The following is a 19,451-nucleotide window of genomic DNA, read 5'->3' as shown; positions in this document are numbered from 1 at the left end:
CTCTGAAAAAGGTTTTAAATCTAACTTCATTGTTGTTCTTGATAAAAATGCAAAGTATTTTAAGTAAGTCCATCAGAATATAGCTAAAAGCATGTGCAAGGCTTTTGCTGGCTGCTATTTACTTTATAAAAGACAAATATAACATTGAGCATTCCTTTAAAAAAATTGTTTTTAAATTCACACCTACATACCCTCACAGTCTCAAAGCCTGTGAGAGCAGTAAAGGACTACGTGCCCTGTAAACAGCTCCCGTGCTACTACAACTGTAGTTGAAGCCCAAGAGCAATTCTGGCTCTGCTAATTATCTTAACAGAGTGGATGATGTGTGTACAGAAAGCTTGTTTGTATTGCCCCATCACTTCCTGTTAAAGGTGCAGTGTATGTTTTCATTTCACTAGTGTTTTGCAAAACACTATCTTAAAGTAAACAGTAAACATAATCATTTTTGTATTTTGATTTTTAGGAATTTGAGACTGTGTTCTGTGGTAAAACAGGCAGGAGACTAAAAATAGCAAGATCAGACTCATTTATAGCATGTCCAGTGCAGGAAAACACGCATGGCTATGGAGATCAAGTAGTCTGACCTGACCGCCTTGAATGCTTGAGAAGTATGGATAACTAACAAGGGTCCAGTCTGTTTTCTTTTTTTTTTTTTTTTTCTTCTGTGTTTGTTCTTTTTTTTTTTCTTTTTTTTTTTTTTTTTTTTTTTTTTTTTCTTCTGTGTTTGTTTATGTGCTGGGCTTCATTTCATGTGATAAGTATGATAGCCTCGAGGACTGTCTTGCAAAATGCAATGTGTAGGAATACATAAATAGACCATTAATGAAAACATTCTTTATTCAAAATGGAAATGAAAATTAGCTACTGACAGTACTAATCAGTTTTCTGATAAAGGGGCTCAGTGACTAGAGACAGCAAGACAATGTCCCAACACCTACTGAGTACTTTCCCCCTTTAGTTACCAAACATTCACTCTTTTTCTGTTTATGGTTCTGCATTGTGTTTTTTTTTTTTTAAGAAAAAAAAAAAAGTGGTGTGGTACAGTTAGGGATTGTTGAAGAATATCAACTGGTCCTTTAATGACCAGATGCAAATACATTCTTCAAGTATAAAAAGAAACTAAAGGTACCATTATAATGCCTTTTTTTTCCATTAAAAGTTGTAGTAGTTAATTGAATAAGTGCATAGTTTCTAAATTGTACTGATATTATGAAGTTCACATTTGCCATGCATATTTTAACACATTCCCCCCCATGAGTAATACAATGCTGTTAGCATTGTTTTTAAAGTACAGTACTATTTTTAATGTTTAATAAACAACTGTCCAGCAGGTTCTTGTATTGTTACTTTAGTCCAAAAGTGGCATATTGTAAACAGTAGATTATTTAACTGCAAAGACTATTTTCATGTTTAAAGATTAATATGGCTCCATTATTCATAAACTTCAGCATTTAGGACAGAAATAGAATAGTTTGTGAACTGAGAGTGGCTTTATTAATTCTTTTTTTTAATAGATGATGCTAACGGGTTTTGAAGTACAAAAATGTCTCCAAAATAAATACTGTTTTAAATCACGGATATTCACAATTTTGCAGCAATTTATTTCCATACAATCCTAGTTAAAACAGCTTAGGAAGTTGGAGTTCATCAAAGCATTGGTATGTATAATGACACTTTCAGCATCACAAGGAAAAGGTTAAAAAAATCTCCTTTTATTTTTACAACAGTTCATACAGGTTTTTTTTGGCTGGTCTTTAAAAGAGCATCCCTTCTCTTTGGGGTTTCATTCACAATTACTGTGCAAATAGTTTAACTAGAGGTCATGAGACTGCTGTTACTTAATTTCCTTTATTACTATATGGAAATATGCAAAAATTCTCCCCTGCAACTTAAAATATGTACATTACATCTTTTGCAGAATCTGATTGCAAGAGGTTTACTATTTACTAGTCCTTGCAGATATTTGAGGTGCAATCAGAAGACTGAGAGTAGACAGGAAATATACCTGGGCTATGATCTTCAGTTAGACCATAGTCTTAAAAATACTGGATACTTAAATGCCTAATTTCCATTAAATAACAGTTGGGCGCCTAAATAACTTAACAATTTGGACTTCAGTGCATGAACCTCTGTAACTGAAGTCAGTGGGAACAGTACCAAGGAATTCAGTTGGCTCAAACGCTTGTACAGACTAGCCATGATCTTCAGTACAGTTAGGGAGATGATGGTAAAAAGGAACAATGCTTCCTCTTGCTGGTCTCTTCAGCAAAGGGAGAAAGGGAAGGTGAGATTGTTTAGCAGTAAAGATTCTGGAAAATAATTATGGGGAGGAGAAAATGCTCACAAAGCATCTTTTATTAAAAGTTTTTGTCTGATGCTTTTTTTTTCCATAGAACTGAATTACTATGTCAGTCTCCACTTAACTCATTTTAAGAGAAGGAACATCTGTCCATTTATCACTAGGAGGATTCTCTCTTTCTTACAATGCGCTGTTTGCTTAAATATTCAGTCACTTCTCCACTTCTTGTAATGTTGTTTTATGATTTTTTCAAAGTTGATGCTCCAACAGCTCCCATGCAAGCTGATGTGTCACATATTCCTGGAGTTCCCTGAGCGCCAATAGTACCAGGAGTACCAGGATCCCCTGGAAGACCGGGTTCACCCTGAGCACCATCCCGACCATTTTTACTTATTCCAGGTACACCAGGCGGTCCTAAACAAGAAGGGGAAAAAGATTTCATGAAATATTATCTTTGTTCCTTCCTTTACTATTTTAAAGAGAAAAATATATTATTTTCTAATTTATTGAAATACTTCAATTGTCTATACATCAGACTTGTTATTGCCATTTAGTACAAGTAGTTGAATAAATTTAGCCTAAATTTGGAGTATGTGCATTGGATTTATTAGAGTACCTTCAGATTTACTAGACTTACCTTAGTATAGGTGAAGGCAGGTGTTTGGTATTGCTTATTTGTCACTGTATATATCTGACCTCTGCTGACCATTCTAGAAGGGGGTTCTCCATCTTTGTCCTCCCTCAGTTAGTGTATCACTCCACGAGTAACAGCAGTTAATTTGTAACCAGAATTATTTTGCATGGTCCGTAAATAGCAGGTTCAAGGGATGCATTAGATGTGTGAGCTTATAGCTTACTTAGAGTGCCTATAAGAGTGCTCATATCTGTCTCTCCTTCTTGGCCCCTACCTTGCTCCTTAGTGGTCTAAAACTGAGGCAGAAGGGTTTAGCTCTCAATTCATTCTGCCTCTCAAAATCTAGTAGTCATTAAGACTCTGAATAAGGGTAGAAGAACAAAGAGAATGATGATACAGACCATCCCCTTGATAGTACATATATGGAGCTTCCTTTACACCTGTGTTTAATTTCAAAAAACTTATGTTAAAATGTACATTTTGTTTATTAGCAAAAATAATTTCTGCTTAGGACTGACTGACCCAAGCTATTTATTTTTAAATTTTTTTCCTTCACATGCCAAACATAATTTACAAAACTCTCAAATCTATAACAAGAATATGTCTGATGCAAGCTACTGAAACTTCCTTAAATCCTGTAAAGTAAGATTCTGTCCGTCTGAAGGACGAGTGTATCAGGTAGTCTATAAACCTGTATTCCGATCTTAATTATGATAAAAGAAGTGCCTAATCCTGTTTATTTGTAAGAGAAGAATTGCAGCTGCTGTTGATCTTATATTTCATGAGTAGGACAGATGCCTTCAATATCTTAACATGTGCAAAGCAGCATCTTTTCACAAGCTTTGGAAAAGAAAACATGTTTATGGATTAATGCACTTATTTTATGGAGAAATCTGGGACAACTAGGTATAAGTACACTGTTTTTGTGAAATTATATGGATGGAGCGCCTGTTCTTGGTGCCTGTAACATACTCTTTTGTGCAGATGTAATCGCAATTAGAAAACTATTTTAACGGGTAAGCAAAATAAAGACTATTCTTTCAAAATTTCTAATAGATATTCATTAATTTGCATAAATGAATCTCTGAATCCTCTGATAAAGGATTAATGACCTCAGGAACTGAGATTGTAGCCAGATGCAGAGCAATAACACTGCTGTACTCTCAAAATTGTTACACAAGTTGCTGTGTTAGGTCTGCAGAAGAATTGGGGACCAGATCTCGTTTGTCAGAAACTGTCTTGTTTCATCTGGAAATAATAATCTTGAAGGACTATATAGCTTGTAGTCTGTGTCGTAGCTAGCACCAAAAAGACAGGTGTCCATCAGGACACCGCGTGCAGGAAATACTTGAAGCAACAGGCATGATTCCTTCCTTTGTCTTAGTCTGGAGCCAGAGTTACCTAGGTGTTGCACACCTTTAAGTGAACTGGAGTACTACTTGTTTATTATCTAATTACTGTATCTAAAGTACTACTGAAAACAATAACCTTCTGAATCTGACAACGAGCAATTAAGGGAGCAATTAAGAAGGGTTCTGACTTTCAGATCTAGAAGAGTGCCTGATCTTTCACAGCCATTAGTTGGCAGGAACCAAGACAGAGAGTTCTGCTGTCCCCAGCAGCCTTTTCTCTAAAACACTTAGGATGAAATTGGAGAGGTATGAAGAGGTGATGTTCTAATGAAGTTCCAGCTGTTCAAGCTCTGTGCACCTGCTGTTCCCCATGTGTTCGAATATGCTGCCCAGAGGAAAAGAACCCTAGTGTAATTCTTCTAGGGAGAAATTAATGATAATACGCTGCCAACAACATGCAGAGCTGTCCCCTCTATAGCCTTTAATTTAGTCATGGATTATTAAATATTGCACAGCCTTACCTTGAAGTCCTTGATCTCCATCAGGCCCGTCAATACCTTGACCAACTGGTCCTTTATCTCCCTTTTCACCAGTATCACCTTTAATATAAAAAGAGAATTTCAACAAGAAGTTGCATACTGCAGCCAAATCAGAGCACAGGAAGGGAAAAGGTCAAAAGAAACTCAAAATGCTCAGGACACTGCCAGGAAACACTTGTTTAGCCTCACCTCTGGGACCCGGATCGCCAAGTTCTCCTGTTGGCCCCCGGTATCCAGGGGGACCACGGGCACCAGGATGCCCAACGCTTCCCCTTGTTCCAGGAGGCCCTGGGGGACCAGCTGGGCCAGGACGACCGGTCATTCCGGGAGACAACGGCTTTCTCAGATTAGCAGCTAACTGTGCAATTTGATCTGAAAAAAAAACATTAAATGTGAAACTGCACAGCCAGCATTTTCACCCTGTGCTTGGCTGTCTGTCATTTGCTACCACGTGTGGTTAATTGACGGAGCAGTTGAAAACTGACTTTCTGACAATAAAGGCAAGTTGCCTGCTTAGGCAGAATTCTTGCTCTCTGCCACTCCTACACACTGCTTCTAGCAGAAGGAAACTGAACATTACAGAGTCTGCCATGCCAGCTCATCCAGATTTTTTAATTCTTTTTTAATAATTTCTAGACACAGATGGAGATTCTGGTCAGCGATCTGTAGGCTTTTAAAGCCACTGATATTTCCTACTTCCTAAACAAATTCAAAAGATTTTAAATATTGTAGAGAACGATACTTAAATTATTGAAATGAGTTTTCTGAAACAAGCTTTCAGAGTTTAACTTCATCCCAAATGGTGAATGTAACCTTTAAATGCACAACAGTAGCGCCAGAGAAATAAGAACATTTCTTGGGAGCTTGGAGTCCCTTGAGAGGTGGGGTGCGTGGCAGAGAGGAGAGAAAAGAGCTGGGAGGACAGGGGACAAGATAGGAGCTGAAGTTCAAAATGACAAAGGTTAGAGGAGATGCTCCCACAATCCAGCACCTGCCAGCATGCCGGTATGAGAGTTGTGTCAAAGCTGCTTAAGGTATGTTTGGCATGTTACCATGATGAATGATTTTAAAATAATAAATTTAGAAAAATGAAGTATGTCCCAGACAACGTGACTTCCTGAATAACTGCCTTGTATTAAAGGTCAACCTATTTTTCCCTATTAAAATAGAGAAATAACAAATCTCAGGAGCCATCTTATATTCAGGCTCTCCATATCTTCAGCTAAATATGGTAATTAAAGTCCGTTTTCTCCCAGTAGTACTCACCGTTTATCATTTCCCCACAGAGTTCTCTTATGTGTTGTTCACTGGCTTCTTTGCCCTGCAATTAACAAAATAATCCTGCCTTATACAAATCCACATCATTGATAATCATCCCTGACTGAAACTTCACGGCTCCAAACTCATTTCCAGCAGCTCAGTAATAAGAAGCATAGGGTCCCTCATGAGGATGAGTTTCCCCCTTACATGATGATAGCTTCAATGAGAAGTTATGATCTTAATAGCAGGGATTAACTTTGAGGCCATATATTTAATTTCTAATTTTAAAGGTTATTTGGCCTTTCCTGAATGATGAGACATTAGCTCTAGACAAAGACATACCTACCATTTGCAGAAGTGAATGGAGTTATATTTTTAAATGACCAACTTCTAACTCACTTTTCTAATGAAAACAGTGACTTAACACAGCCCATTCTAATGAATGCAGAAAATCTACTAGTGTATCACTGTGAGAGAAGATCAATTCTCCGAAGTATGAATTCGGAGGATTTGCTCTTAACACTGAAACTTGCAAACTGTATAAATCTTGTTGCACTGGTACTCTACTGCTGAAGGACTGTTACCTGTGTGTGCATCTACCTATTTTTGTCTGCTAAAATACAGGACAAAACTTTATGCTTTTAATCCATCTGTTCACTTCAGTGACTCCTTGACTGTGCCCCAAAAGCAGGTAATACTTACAGGAGGGCCAGGTTTTCCTGTGATGCCAGGGACGCCTTGCTCTCCCTGGAAGCCCATAGGCCCTGGATGTCCAGGAATCCCCGGTACACCAGCAGTCCCATTAGGTCCTTGGGCACCTTTAGGACCAAGCTCTCCTCTTTTTCCTGGCTGTAATGAAGAAAAAGGAAGAAAAGATTAAAAAGGAGGACACTGTCCATTATGTTCTTAAGGGGATTAATTAAGCTTTTCTTCCTATTTCCCTAATTGATGTGGCTGATCACATGTGTTTCTGGTCATGATAATTAGACTCCATGTCTGTGCTGCAACACAGTTACCAAAACCAGTTTGAGCCATGTAAATGCCATAAAGAATCCTCGTTGTCATAGATTTTGTGGCATGGCTGCGAGGAAAACATGCTTCTAGGAAATGATGCCACAATGCAGATTATGGAGATACCTCAGCGAGAGATGCAGGAAGCATATTTACTCCCAAACCTTTCAGGGCACAAGTCTGCAGAGTCTGACACATACCTCTCCTTTTTGGCCAGGAGGACCAAAGGGACCCTATGGAAAATAAAAGGAAAATATGAAGAAAATGAACCATTAGAAAAAATCTGAATCTGAATCAAATCTCCTGCTTCCCCTGCTTTGGGAAGCAGAGCAGATGCATACATAGCACCTAATGGGCTTTTCTAGTCAAGGTGCCAGGAACAATAACTGGATGTTAGAGACTGCACAACAGGCCAGAGCACTTTGGGTAACAGGCTTGCGCTACGAACCAACGCTGAATGCCAGCAAGGGCAACCTGGCTACATTTTGAGATGATCTAGACCCTGCATCAGGGCCACAACAGTGTTCCCTGCTGCTCTGCGGAGCAAAATGACAGCTCAGTGGTGATACGCCACAGCTCTGTAAGGATCACGCTGGCTATGCAGGGCTTCCTAAAGACGAGAGCTAATGGACACAGTGCACATGGCGGACGGAAGGCTTGGGCTGCCTCTTCCTTCTCACAACCAGCGGTGTAACGATGGCTCTTGGAGCTCTGGCATGGTTAATTTTGCCTGGCCATATCAGTTCTTGATTCTCTAGGCCCTCTAAGGACACTTACCAATTCTCCTTTGTCACCTGGGAGGCCATCTGCTCCAGCAATGCCCTGAAAGTGAAACACCAGCATGTATTGAAGCCTCAGCTTGTAAGGGAGACGGGCGCACCTAGCAGCTTGTACCGCTTCCTGCAAAAGGAAGTTCTCTTCCCAAAGCCGATCTCCATGGTAGCTGCTTCCCAGCTAACACTGGTACCCGGGTGGGAGGCAGCTCACACAAGGCCCAGGTGCTCTTTGCAGCAGGCTAGAACTTAGATGCAGGATGAAAAACTGAATTCATACAGACAGGACCAGGCAATCACCACAGACACCACCATGGGCAGGTGGTGGCTCCTTAACAAGCACTCAGGGGCAGCATTTTACCTGCCCCACTGAGCCTCTGACATGAAGTGTCTGGAATGGGACTTTTTACAAGTTTCTTCCAGAGAATCTGAATTTCAGGTTCCCCACCTCTGGAGCTCACAGAAAAGGTGGGTTTGCAACAGCAGCTGAATATTCAATGTCCAGTGTAGCTTTCTCCTCAGCAGAAAGAGTCCTCTCCAAAGCTAAGTCATCCCACCCTTAAACAGATGTGATCCATCACCTTCTGGTGAGGATCCTCTCTCTGCAGTTGGTCTGGGGAGAGGCTTGGCAGCAGCTCAGTCTCAGCCCCTAACATGAGGGTGGCTAAAGATCTGGCGACATGAATTTTACTAGCTGCGACAAGGAGCATCAATTTGTGGATCACTCTCCCTCAAGCCAACAGAGGCATGCAATTCAAGCATCGCTGGGAGTGACATGATTCATTGCACGCTGCAGCATTTCCTCGATCCTATGCTGAAGCAGCAGAGCTTGCACATTACACAGCAATTAGAGCAGATAATGAACATCGTTATGGTGACCATACGCTCTAGAGAGGAAGTTATTTCAAGACAAATGGAGATTGGATTATCTTTCCCTTAGCAACAAAACAGAGACCACGCAGCAACTGAAATCTGCAAACAAAACCAGCAATATTTGTTGGAAAAGCACTCCATTTTCTCAAAAAAAATCATTCATTAGCATAAGTTATATATTTGATGCAAATTGGCTCAAACACTCATCTCTGAGATTAATCCAAATGTGGAAGTTAAGCAGCAAAAATTAAAAGATTAAATTAGTTCATTAGTCTGTTAGGCTTCGTGGCTAGGGTAAATCCTCTGCATTAGTCACTGAACAGCCCCAGTGAAACACTGCACTTCTAAACTTACTTGAGGAACGAATGCTGAGGAGCTTACGTATTGCATGCCTCGTGGTTACAAAATAAACAGCGCAAGTCTAGCTTTTTTTATCACAGCATTTTTATGTCTCTCATCAACACCAAAAAAATTGGAACAAAAAGTGTTTTGTTGGTATCTGCTCCACTTTCATTTTAAGGATAGGAAAAGCAGGCTGCAGCTGAAGTACAGTTGAACTGTTGATTAGAACATGAAATTATCTTAGAAGGAAGATCAGCTTCACTTACCTGGTTACCTTTGGGACCAGTAACACCGGTAGGACCCTGAGAATAAGCAAAAGAAGGCAAGTGAGCTCAAACTGTTATATTCCTGTGAATTCCTGGTGTGGTCAGATATTCACTCCAATGGCAGAGCATGGGAATTAGTCTCCTAATCACCAAGGAGGAGAGACAAAGTCTCATTCACATTTCTTAGAAATAAGAAGAGATTTTAAGCCTTCTTGCTAGTTCTGTGGCACTCTACAGTTGCTGGCTTGTGCAGTGCAGGAGAGTTTCTCCGGCCCCCTGCCACGCCAGCTACAGCGCAGGGTCGCTGCAGGAGCAGCACTTCAGACTATGAACGGGCTGTCTCCTGCCCTAGCCCCTAAGTAAAACTAAAATGATTTCTGTGCATTTAGTCTTATTCTTTTCTCCCCCTTTTTAAACCTGTTTCACGGAAGTCTTCTTTCTCCAGACATCCCAGAGGCAGGAACCCCTTTTCCTTCCTGCCCATCTATTTTTCATTATTGTCATCTGGATATCAAGTCTGAAACAGCAATTTTAGAAATCCCAAAATTACAGAAGAAGCTCCAGGATAAGATTAGTGGGCAATGGATCTCTCCCTTTCACACTGGATGATGGGAAAAGTGGACTGAATTTACTCACAGCATAAAACGGATGAGGATGTTTTTGTATTGTAAGGAAAAAAGTCAGGATCGTTTTTCAAGGCCTCCTTAGACTGTCAGTTTTCCTGGTGTTTAGAGTTAGCTACTCCTGACTTTGAGATCCACAGAAGAACATGTCCATAGGAATAAAATACATTTAGATGATGAGTCAAGGAGAGGCAATCATCATCCTAGAAATAATTTTAAGGCAGCTTGAAAAAATCCTTCCAAGTCTAAGTGTGTCTACCTGGCACTCGCAAAGAGGGAATGGAACATTTCTAGCCCCGTTCTGCAACTCTGGGTCCATTTAGCAGAGCCAGAATGGAGTTCAGGAAACCCCAGACTTTCTTCTCTAGAGCAGAATCTGTAGGGCAAATTCAACCACTTTACTCTTTAAACAGGATTTCTATGGCACATTCATCGCTCTGACATCTCCAAACTGACCATTTTTTAATACCTAGATCTAGAGGTGGCTCAGCAGAATAGAGTATTAACAGAGGACAAACTCATGCAATGTGGGCATGTCACTCTGCTTCAATTAGGCACTGAATAATTTGAGGGGGGGAAGGATTTCTGTTGAAGAAAAAGACAATTCTCTGCAAAACAGACAATGAGAGGTAGAAATACAAAAATGATCAGACCATTTATATCTCCCATTTTATGTGTACTAATGGCAAATACAATATATTATTTTCTGACCATTTTATTGTAATCTAGATTTATATTCCAACCTTCATGAAGTTCCAATACTCCGTAACAGTTTATGGCAACAAAATAAAGTTCAGTCACCAAAGATCATGCCTTATGCAGAACGCTCTCTTAGAGAAAAACTTAGCCCTAAATATTTTGATTCAAAACTCTGTAATTTTCCACAGTAGCAATTCCTCGCAGTGGGAAAGAGCAACAAGAATTTAATGGCCCTGAGAACGACCAGTTCCACATTCACTGGCCGTCCTCGTGGTTTTGCCACTCTCCAGCCAAACACAAGTAACATTTTTCCCTGGGCATCCAGTGTTTGCCAGCGCGTAGAGAAGAATCACTGAGAGAGATATTACCCTGGACTATTGCAGCATTCAGAATTCCCAGGGATTTGTTCTTAGTAAAATGCTCAGAAAAAATGTTTGCCAGTTACCACCTCCATCGATAACAACTGTCAAATCCACCTTCTCCCCAATATCCCACGTCAATAGCAAAGATGGTTTCTATATAGTCTCAGTGCTGTTGCATATCTTATGGTGCACTGCACTAAGCTCTTATATTCTTCATGCAAGAACAATAAATTTATTGATATGCTGATTTATATTCCTGAATACAGCCAGGCTGAAAGCTGTGAAAAAACATGTCAGTACCTGTTAACTCAGGCTGGTAAGAATCATTTTTTGCAAAGAAAAAAACCCAGGCACAATTGATTTCAGTGGAGTGTGAAGGGTTAGAGGCAGCTGGGCGGAGGGTTGTATCGATCCTGTTCCCATCTTTATTTAAGTCAGGGCGACCAGGCTAGCCTGTCAGCGATGCAAACCCAGCTCGGTATCGCTGTGCTCTTCACTCAGCCCACAGCAGGTGTCATCTGCCCCAGCAAGAAAGGTCGTTTCCTTAAGCTATTGAGGTGTGTTCTGAGCTTTTAGCTTCTCCCCAGGTCAAATCTTGTGCCAAATAGGAAGGGTGGAAAATTGCAAGGCTGATTCTTTGCTCAGCCGCCCCAGCTGCCTGCGCAGGGGACTAAGGCTGCAGGCGGCTGCCACTCAGACCAGTGTGACGGAACGGGCAATATCGAAGTTACGCTAAGTGCCAGTTGCATTCGTGGAGGCAGAAAGTCTCCAGGGCCACCTGAGCTCGCTACAGCACGTTTTCCTGGAGAAAGCTGTTAACGAGCCGGGGGCTGAGAAACAGCAATGACATTTAAGAGCAAATTCACTTAACTTCACAGCCAGAAATAAAACCTAGATATTTTTACCGCGAGTCCCTTTGCATTAAGCATCAGATTTTCCTCCCCTTTGCTCAGAGAAGCTCTCTGGGTAACAGGCTGGCCGGTGTTGGGGCCACATCCCCTCTGAACACACATTTTTCACCACAGCAATGCTCTGAATGCAAGCAGGACCCCACGGCTCCATAATAACCCGCCTGTTTTACCCTTCCAGACTCACAGTCCTTCCAGCTAAGAGGTTTTTTGAAACCTGCCTGGAGCCTAGCACAGAAGGGCCATTGTGAAACCCCAAGGTGCCACAGTGATTATTTACACAGAAACTTCACCTTAAAGCTGGAGTCAAGGGAGCTGGCGAACACACAGCCACTGTTCTGCAAACCCCGAACAAGCGCTGTGGGCTTTGCCCTGCTGGCTTCTTTTAAATGAGAATGAATTCATTTAAATAGAAAGCTGGATTTATCCTGAAGTGTGGGGGCCAGGTGTGTTGCTGTTCAGAAAGAAATCACTGAGTAAAATACGTTTTTTTTAGAAGTCCAGAAACCCTAATCAAAGCTCTGAATAACAATGGGTGAATCAGCTCTCTTGTGCTCATGGAAAGCACATGAGAAATTATTATACAGAACACGAAAGAAACAAATAGTTGTCTACTCTGGCTAGGATATCATCCCAGAAGTCTCTCTAAAATAATCCATTCTGTCTAAAAATAGTGGGACTTCTAGGAACTGAAATGGAAACATGGACAGGAACATGAGTCAAGCCATAAAAGAGGCAGGACCCATGTTTCTCTCTCTCTCTCTTTTTTTTTTTAAAAGAACATCTAAGTGATGTGAGCAAAGACAGACATGGACCCAAAAATAAACTTTGGAGGTAGGTTGGATGCTGAAGGCCCGAAAGGTCAAGATTACTTTTCTGTAGGGTCTGTCTTGGACACTCAGCTGCTACAATGGTGCATTGAGATGCCCAATTACTGGTGTTCTCCAAGCCTACTTGCGTTCTCCAGGATGATACCAGCCATATAATGTTTGGAGGTCATATTTCATGCCTCCAAAACAGGAATTAGAAACAGATTATCTTCCTTTCCTTACCCTGTCACCAAACTCTCCACGAATTCCAGTTGGACCAGGAAGGCCAGGTTCCCCACTGGCACCTTTGGGGCCCTGTTAGGAAAATAAATAAATAAATAAATAAAGAGCTACAGCTTAAAGTGACAAGAAACCCATGACATCCCCATAACTGCTTGCTGACTGTTCCTTACTTCCAGGTCCCAGGAATTTCCTGCTTATTCTGACTTCATCTCCTGTACTGTGGACAAGGAAACACTTTGCCTTATTGCAGATGAACCTTCTGGGCACGCAGCCTTCAGGCTCCACAAAGCCTCCAATGCCTGGTTGAACACCAGAAGGCTTTGCAGAGTACTCTTAGAGAGGGCACAGTCTCTGCTAGCAAAATTCTGCTTTGGTTGATATAGTTTATTCTGACTTCAGCTCCACCATGTTTCCCAACTGCAGTCAACCATACTGCCAAAGTGCTCCAGCCTGCTGCTGGCCTAGCTCCTTCTCTAATAAAATCACATCTGTAACTCCTGACTGATAGATACAGTGATGCTCAGAAGCTAGCACTATATACTTTTTTTAACCAGATAGGCTGGGGATTTCTATGTGGAAAAGAAAGTAAGATATTTTTATGCAGATCAAACTCAACCCTCTTTTTTGTAAACAAACACTAAATACCATTTCCTCTAGCAGGCAGCTCATCTGGCCCTGTTTTCTTTCTACTGTACTGCATTAACAAAGGTGTTAACTTGGTTCTGACAAATGGAAGGACGTTTCTTCCTATCATTTGTTGCCATCATGCATTATCTGACCTTCCAGAACATGACACACATTAAATGACTCTCGTTACCGGCATACTGACCTGGAAGCCTCTTACACCTGGGGCACCCATTGGACCTTGAAGACCAAGTGGGCCCTGAAAGGAGAACGATAAACATTTGTAAGAAGACAATTCAGGGCCAGCTAAGTCACACCTGTAATCAAATTGACTCGGTTCTAACACAGAGGAAACATGCGGTTTTGTGGTGAAGAACAGTTTTTCCAGTGGCAATGCCGATGAACAGCCATTACAGTGATGTCTGAGGTATGCTGAACTTTATTAATAGTTACTGTTAACAAAAAATGCTTATTTCTATATTGTTAATGCTTAGACATATCACACTCATGAATAGAAAAGATCAGTGACAGTAAAGAGTGGAACCATGAGACTGCACGGAAAACATACATTAAAGGGGATCTGCCATCTCAGTACTAAGCATTTAATTGGTCCAGTTCTGCAAGAAACAGCTGTAAAATATGTGCTCCATGCACTTAGACACAAAAAAATGGCAATTTCATCCACTTGCTTGGACATATTTTGTACCTGCAATACAGCAAAAAACACAGCCTCTTAGGCTTTCTCTTAGTGCAGGTGCTTTTAAAAGCCAGCATTCTACAGAGAAAATGAACATTACTGTTAGGAGTCTATTGCTTTCTACTGAGAAAATCAGATATACAATAAAATATAATGGGTAAAATAAAAATCCAAGTAATTTAAGGATCTAAATCCAATTTTCTGAAGTGTCTTTTTGAAATAGGTGCCTTAGACAAACTTCTGTGACAAAGTGGGACTTCAGCTTTATCTCCTTTTGCAGTCATCTCCACCAGCTGCAGTGTAGAGGGATTCTAATAAACTTTACACTGGCCACCTCAGTCAGCATGGACTATCCAATATACTGAAAAAGTCAAGTATCCATGGGACTGCAAGGCAGGTGCAGCCAGTGTTAAAAAGGCATCTGTACTTGCTTTGTCTGCACAACTCTTCTAGATCTTTTTACAATAGTATTTGAAGGTTTTATATGTATTTCCCCCTAATTCTTAGCCCTACAAATTCACCTTGATATCTAAACATCCATTACTTTATTTCATTTCTTCAGGCCATCGCCAAAAAAAAGAGGAAATCCTTTTGTGCAATGTGACTAAAATTACAATCTGTATCAGTCACCTTATCCCTGCTTTGCTGACAGGATCAGCGTGGCTGTAACTTTGTACAGAAAGCCCAGAAATAGGAGCCTATTTGCTTAAATACATTACCACTGTTTTCAAAGAATTACTCAGATATTTTTGTGGTTACTCTTTCCACTTTTATTTTCAGCTTTTAATTCAACAAGGAAATTGAGAGTTATAAAGACAGAACTCTATGAAAGTAACATTAAATTGTGTCAAAATTACTTTGCTATTCTAGTGCTTTCAAAAATGTTGGCATTTGGTAGATCTTGATGGCCTGTGAACATAAAGTAACCCTTGATTTAGTATGATAAGGAAAGTCAAATTAGTTTAAGCCAAATAGTCTTAACACTGGACAAATCCTGCATCTCTATTTTAATAGCCCAGGATTAAATACATTTCGTATAACACTTAGGAATCTAACACTGCAGATCAGTAGAAATAAACATTGGTTCAACTGCTATTGTCTCCATTGCAGAAGTCTGTGTCAATACGGTTAAATCAATCAATGTTTGCTCTTTGGCTATAATAATACAGTATCTTTTCTGAGGCATCCAATTTTGATGAAAAATTTGGAGACAGGAAAGCAAACATTATTAATTTAGTTTATTTCTAAGGCTGATTTCCCTTTCCTTCGATGTTTAAAGAGCAGCTGCTCACAAACGATAAATCATTATATTGTTCAATTTCTTTCAAGTGACACATACCAGAAATCATGTTAGTCTTGCTGTAGGCTTCTGGATTTCAAAATGAGATATTAAAAATAAATAAATAAATAAAAAGCACAACAAAAATCTTGGAAGGTCAACCACAACAGCAACAATAATTGGGAAGTGAGCAAATAAATGGTATCCTAGCATTTTTAATAGTGTGAACAATAATAAAAAATGTTTTTTATCATATGTTGTTTAGTAGGGACACAAAGGCAGCCATGTAGTTATTTTCAGAAGATTTGCACTGCAGTTCCTGTAGCTCTGTATTTCTTAGGCTATGAGATGATGTAGGGAACAGAATGAATGCAGGAATAAAATGCTCCACTGAGTTCCTCAATGGATTCTAACCCTGAAGTTTCAGAAAGTAGCCAGTTCATAGTGTAAAAATGAAAACAGTCCTGGCTGTACAAGGAGTTGTGTTTCCTAGTGATTCACATCCACATTCACTTCCTTTGCAAGCTCCTGGCAGGATGATGCTACAACAGGGTTGGGGGGGGGGGGGCAGATGAGATAGGGGATGTGCGAACAGATTCCTCATCAGAAAATTGTTTTGGTCTCATTCCATATGGTTGTGAATTTTGAGGTGTTTCCAAGCAGTTGTGAAAAGCATGCAATTTGGTGCAAGAAAGGCAAGAGGTTGTCAATAATTCAACAAACTCTTTAACACATTTCAAGCTCCTGTCATTCAATATGGCAACATGCAGGCTGTCCAGTTTTGTTGCTTACATGGTCTCAGGTTCTGCAATAAACTGCTACCATTCCAAGGAAAGTGATACAGGAACAGGAAGGATTTCACGTTTCATGTGCTGCTGGCTAGGCATGTTGGAATAGTTTTAAAGAAGCATTACTTCATTAACTCACATTCAGGACAAGCTGAACTTTATTATCTGATCAGAGAATTGCTGGGTGTCCAGGCTCTCCTGTACTGACTGTAGCAGCCCTATAAACCTCTTGACAACTTCAGCTTTCTTTGCTACATGAAAAGGGAGAAATCACTTTGCATTTGCATAGAGCTATCAGCGAGAGCAGGATCTGACCCATTTATGGATCTGCTGAGACTCCCAAGAGACAACACCCATAGAGAATACAGCCTTTTATTTTAGCCAGGCAGTAATCTCATCTACCAAACTCTATTTTGGTATCCATTTGATTTGCACTTTAAGAAGCAGTTTTATACTTACAGTTGCTCCTCTGGGTCCCGGCAGGCCTCTCTCACCAGGAATACCGGCATCGCCCTAGCAACAACACCAAAGTCAGGTATGCCATTTGGGAGCATCAAGTTCACCCTCTCCAACCCACTGCAGAGCCGGTGCACATTGTTTGCAGCCAGGTTATTTCAATTTCCAACAAGTGCGTGGCCTAGTGATGCTGCATTCACTAGGCCATGCAGCCCACCTTGGGGGCTTGCACCTCCACCTCAGGGAACGCATGTCTGTGCCTGGAAGTGTCCATCCAGCTGGACTGCACCACGCTCACTCAGCAGCTTCCCCATAAGCACAGGATGCCTAAGAGCACCCATCACTGCAGGTAGGTGTGTGTTATAGGAGACGTAGCACTGATCTTGTTACTGAATTTGTGCAGCATCTAAGCTCCAGATTCATGTTTTGGTTTAAAACACACTCAGCAGAGCTCATGACAGATGTAAGTCACAGTGTTACGTACAGGGATGCCTGGCTCTCCGGAGGGACCTGCCTCTCCCATCTCTCCAGAACTGCCCTGCAGAGGAGAAAAGCAAACACTCATTTGGGGCATATCTTCCGAGTCACTTTTGTCCTACCCAGAGCAACAAAGTGGGAACTGAAAGAGGGAGTTAAAACTTGAAAGGAAGGAAATAAAAAGTGATAAACTTTTATAGTTTTAAGACCAGGAAGAGAAAACACTATACAATGGACATTTAGAGAATTGATGAGCTGTACCTCCTGCACCAAGATCAGTGACTAAGGAGGGCTGTCAGCCCTATGATGATGCCACCACATCCCATCTCAGGCTAAAGTGGCCCAGCAAGACATGGAAAACCTGTTGGAGGGATGCTCAGGAAACCTCACTTCATTCATCCTTATGTCACTGTCGTGCAAGGAGAAATGTCTTCCTGCAGGTATCTCGTATGCATGAGGATTAGCAAGAATAATAAAGCAGGTACAGATGGGGGAAATACAGAAAGGAATAGGAGGGAAAGACAGATAACACTTCCCAGAATTGCTTTGTGATACACTGTTTTGGTTTGTCTGAGATTTTCTTTCATCTCACATGTATATGCCAATCTAGAGCTCTGTTGTGGTTTTTTTCCTGGGGTGTGTGTGTGTGTGTGTGTGTGTGTCTCTGTCCGTCCATCCAAATCTCTGTCCATTCAGTGGTTCTTTGGCTTTCTCTTGTAAGCAGAGAGGGATTAATTAGAAGATTAATCTTGCCCCTTAAAAAGGGGCACACTTCCCTTCCTGAGATTTACCAAACTACTGGTGACCTTCCTGTGTATCCAATATGTCTTCACTGAAATAGGTGCAACACCTGTCCTAAAAAGAGCAGGGCCTCGTCAGTTGTTGTTGTACCCAACGTCTACTCATCGCTGCCAGGGGAATTCAGTCTGGGCAGCAATATGGGCACCTTCACTTTGAGGTAAGTCATCCCTCTAGGGGTGTGAATCCCCACAAATCGAAAAAGCCTTGACACAACACAGTTAATAGCTTCCCCATCAAAAGTCATCATTAAAGAGATTCACTTACTGGTTCACCCTTTGAGCCTTTAATACCTGCTCTTCCAGGCAATCCCTGTAAAAAAACAAAAACAAAACAAAAAAACAAAACAAAACCAAAACAAACAAAGAAAAAAAACAAAGCAGTGTCAGAAGAAGTGAAGTTATTAAATTTGCTATGCTGGTCTGATTTGACATACAAGGAACAACATTTGCTTGAAGTAACAGAGTATTTACATTTCTGCAGTTTTTGCCATGAAAATGGTGGCTTCAATTTCCCACTTGTTCACTGTCCTAGCAGCTCTGAATATCCTACTGCTTGGTAATTAGAGCAAAGAAATATATAAAATAAAACAGCAACAGCAGCATTTTGCTCTGCAGAAACCTTCCTCCAAGAATGTTCAAGATACTCTGCAAAACAGGAAGGAAGGAATACTTTATCTCCATTTAAATAGTTGGAAGTCTGGAGAGATATTTTGTCAGTAAACACTAAGCAAGCCAAGGACACAGCTCAGAATACTGTTGGATCCTGGTCAGTGTATCCCAAATCTTAGCTCCCTGCATAAGGGATGCACATCATTGGGACTTGGTAAGGAAAGTCTATTTCAAACACAGATATTAAACTGAGTGAGACTGGCCAAAGGCCAGGGTACCTCTATATTACTAGCTGGTGTCACTCCAGATATGTTCCACTCTGTCTTGTGCACTGCTCCCCCTCTGTATTGCAGGAAAAGTATATTTTGTCTTGGCTTAAATGGGGCTCCTTGTGAGGCAGTGCACAAAGCAAACCTCTCCTCCTCCCACAACGTATCTTTGTGAAATGCTAAGCTGCTGTAATGCCTCGAGGGCAATTGGTCATGCCGCCATACTCACAGGAAGTCCGTTTGGCCCCTTCTCTCCAGGAGCACCCATGCGAGCTGCATCGCCCTGTTGACATTGAGAGATTAGGAGAGACCTCTGTTACTCGGAAATGGTTTGTAAATGTCTCCCCTATATCTTTGTCAAACAGGCATTTTAAATCTCCCACCACCCCCAGCATGTGCAGATCCAAGAGCCTGCTGTACCTGCAGAGTGCAAGATGGGCATTGCACTGAGCAGTGCTT

General features: G+C 41.0%; 2 protein-coding genes across 3 annotated transcripts in view; one reads left to right on the top strand and one right to left on the bottom strand.

Annotated features, from left to right (window-relative positions):
* Positions 1 to 656, top strand: part of TCFL5 (transcription factor like 5) — a 5,138-nt gene extending 4,482 nt beyond the window's left edge. For both annotated transcript variants that reach the window (XM_085314166.1, XM_085314165.1), the window contains exons 5-6: positions 1 to 11; positions 464 to 656. The exon at positions 1 to 11 is cut by the window's left edge and continues 131 nt beyond it. In XM_085314166.1, coding sequence (XP_085170292.1) covers positions 1 to 11; positions 464 to 583 — 131 coding nt within the window. In that variant the 3' untranslated portion in view covers positions 584 to 656. The remainder of the gene's footprint in view (positions 12 to 463) is intronic.
* A 1,035-nt stretch (positions 657 to 1,691) lies between these two features.
* Positions 1,692 to 19,451, bottom strand: part of COL9A3 (collagen type IX alpha 3 chain) — a 44,658-nt gene continuing 26,898 nt past the window's right edge. Inside the window, exons 19-32 of the mRNA XM_085314164.1 lie at positions 19,222 to 19,275; positions 18,380 to 18,424; positions 17,322 to 17,375; positions 16,841 to 16,894; positions 13,823 to 13,876; positions 12,994 to 13,065; positions 9,350 to 9,385; positions 7,873 to 7,917; positions 7,296 to 7,328; positions 6,787 to 6,933; positions 6,091 to 6,145; positions 5,014 to 5,196; positions 4,807 to 4,884; positions 1,692 to 2,713 (exon numbers count right to left, since the gene is read on the bottom strand). Of these exons, the coding sequence (XP_085170290.1) occupies positions 2,538 to 2,713; positions 4,807 to 4,884; positions 5,014 to 5,196; positions 6,091 to 6,145; positions 6,787 to 6,933; positions 7,296 to 7,328; positions 7,873 to 7,917; positions 9,350 to 9,385; positions 12,994 to 13,065; positions 13,823 to 13,876; positions 16,841 to 16,894; positions 17,322 to 17,375; positions 18,380 to 18,424; positions 19,222 to 19,275 (1,086 nt within the window). The 3' untranslated portion in view covers positions 1,692 to 2,537. The remainder of the gene's footprint in view (positions 2,714 to 4,806; positions 4,885 to 5,013; positions 5,197 to 6,090; positions 6,146 to 6,786; positions 6,934 to 7,295; positions 7,329 to 7,872; positions 7,918 to 9,349; positions 9,386 to 12,993; positions 13,066 to 13,822; positions 13,877 to 16,840; positions 16,895 to 17,321; positions 17,376 to 18,379; positions 18,425 to 19,221; positions 19,276 to 19,451) is intronic.

This window comes from Rhea americana, unplaced genomic scaffold, assembly GCF_003343005.1.
Source record: "Rhea americana isolate MKP2758 unplaced genomic scaffold, rheAme1 scaffold_4, whole genome shotgun sequence".
Classification (NCBI taxonomy): Eukaryota; Metazoa; Chordata; class Aves; order Rheiformes; family Rheidae; genus Rhea; species Rhea americana.
Note: the sequence above shows the minus strand (reverse complement) of the source record. Positions and strands in the feature narration are given on the sequence as shown.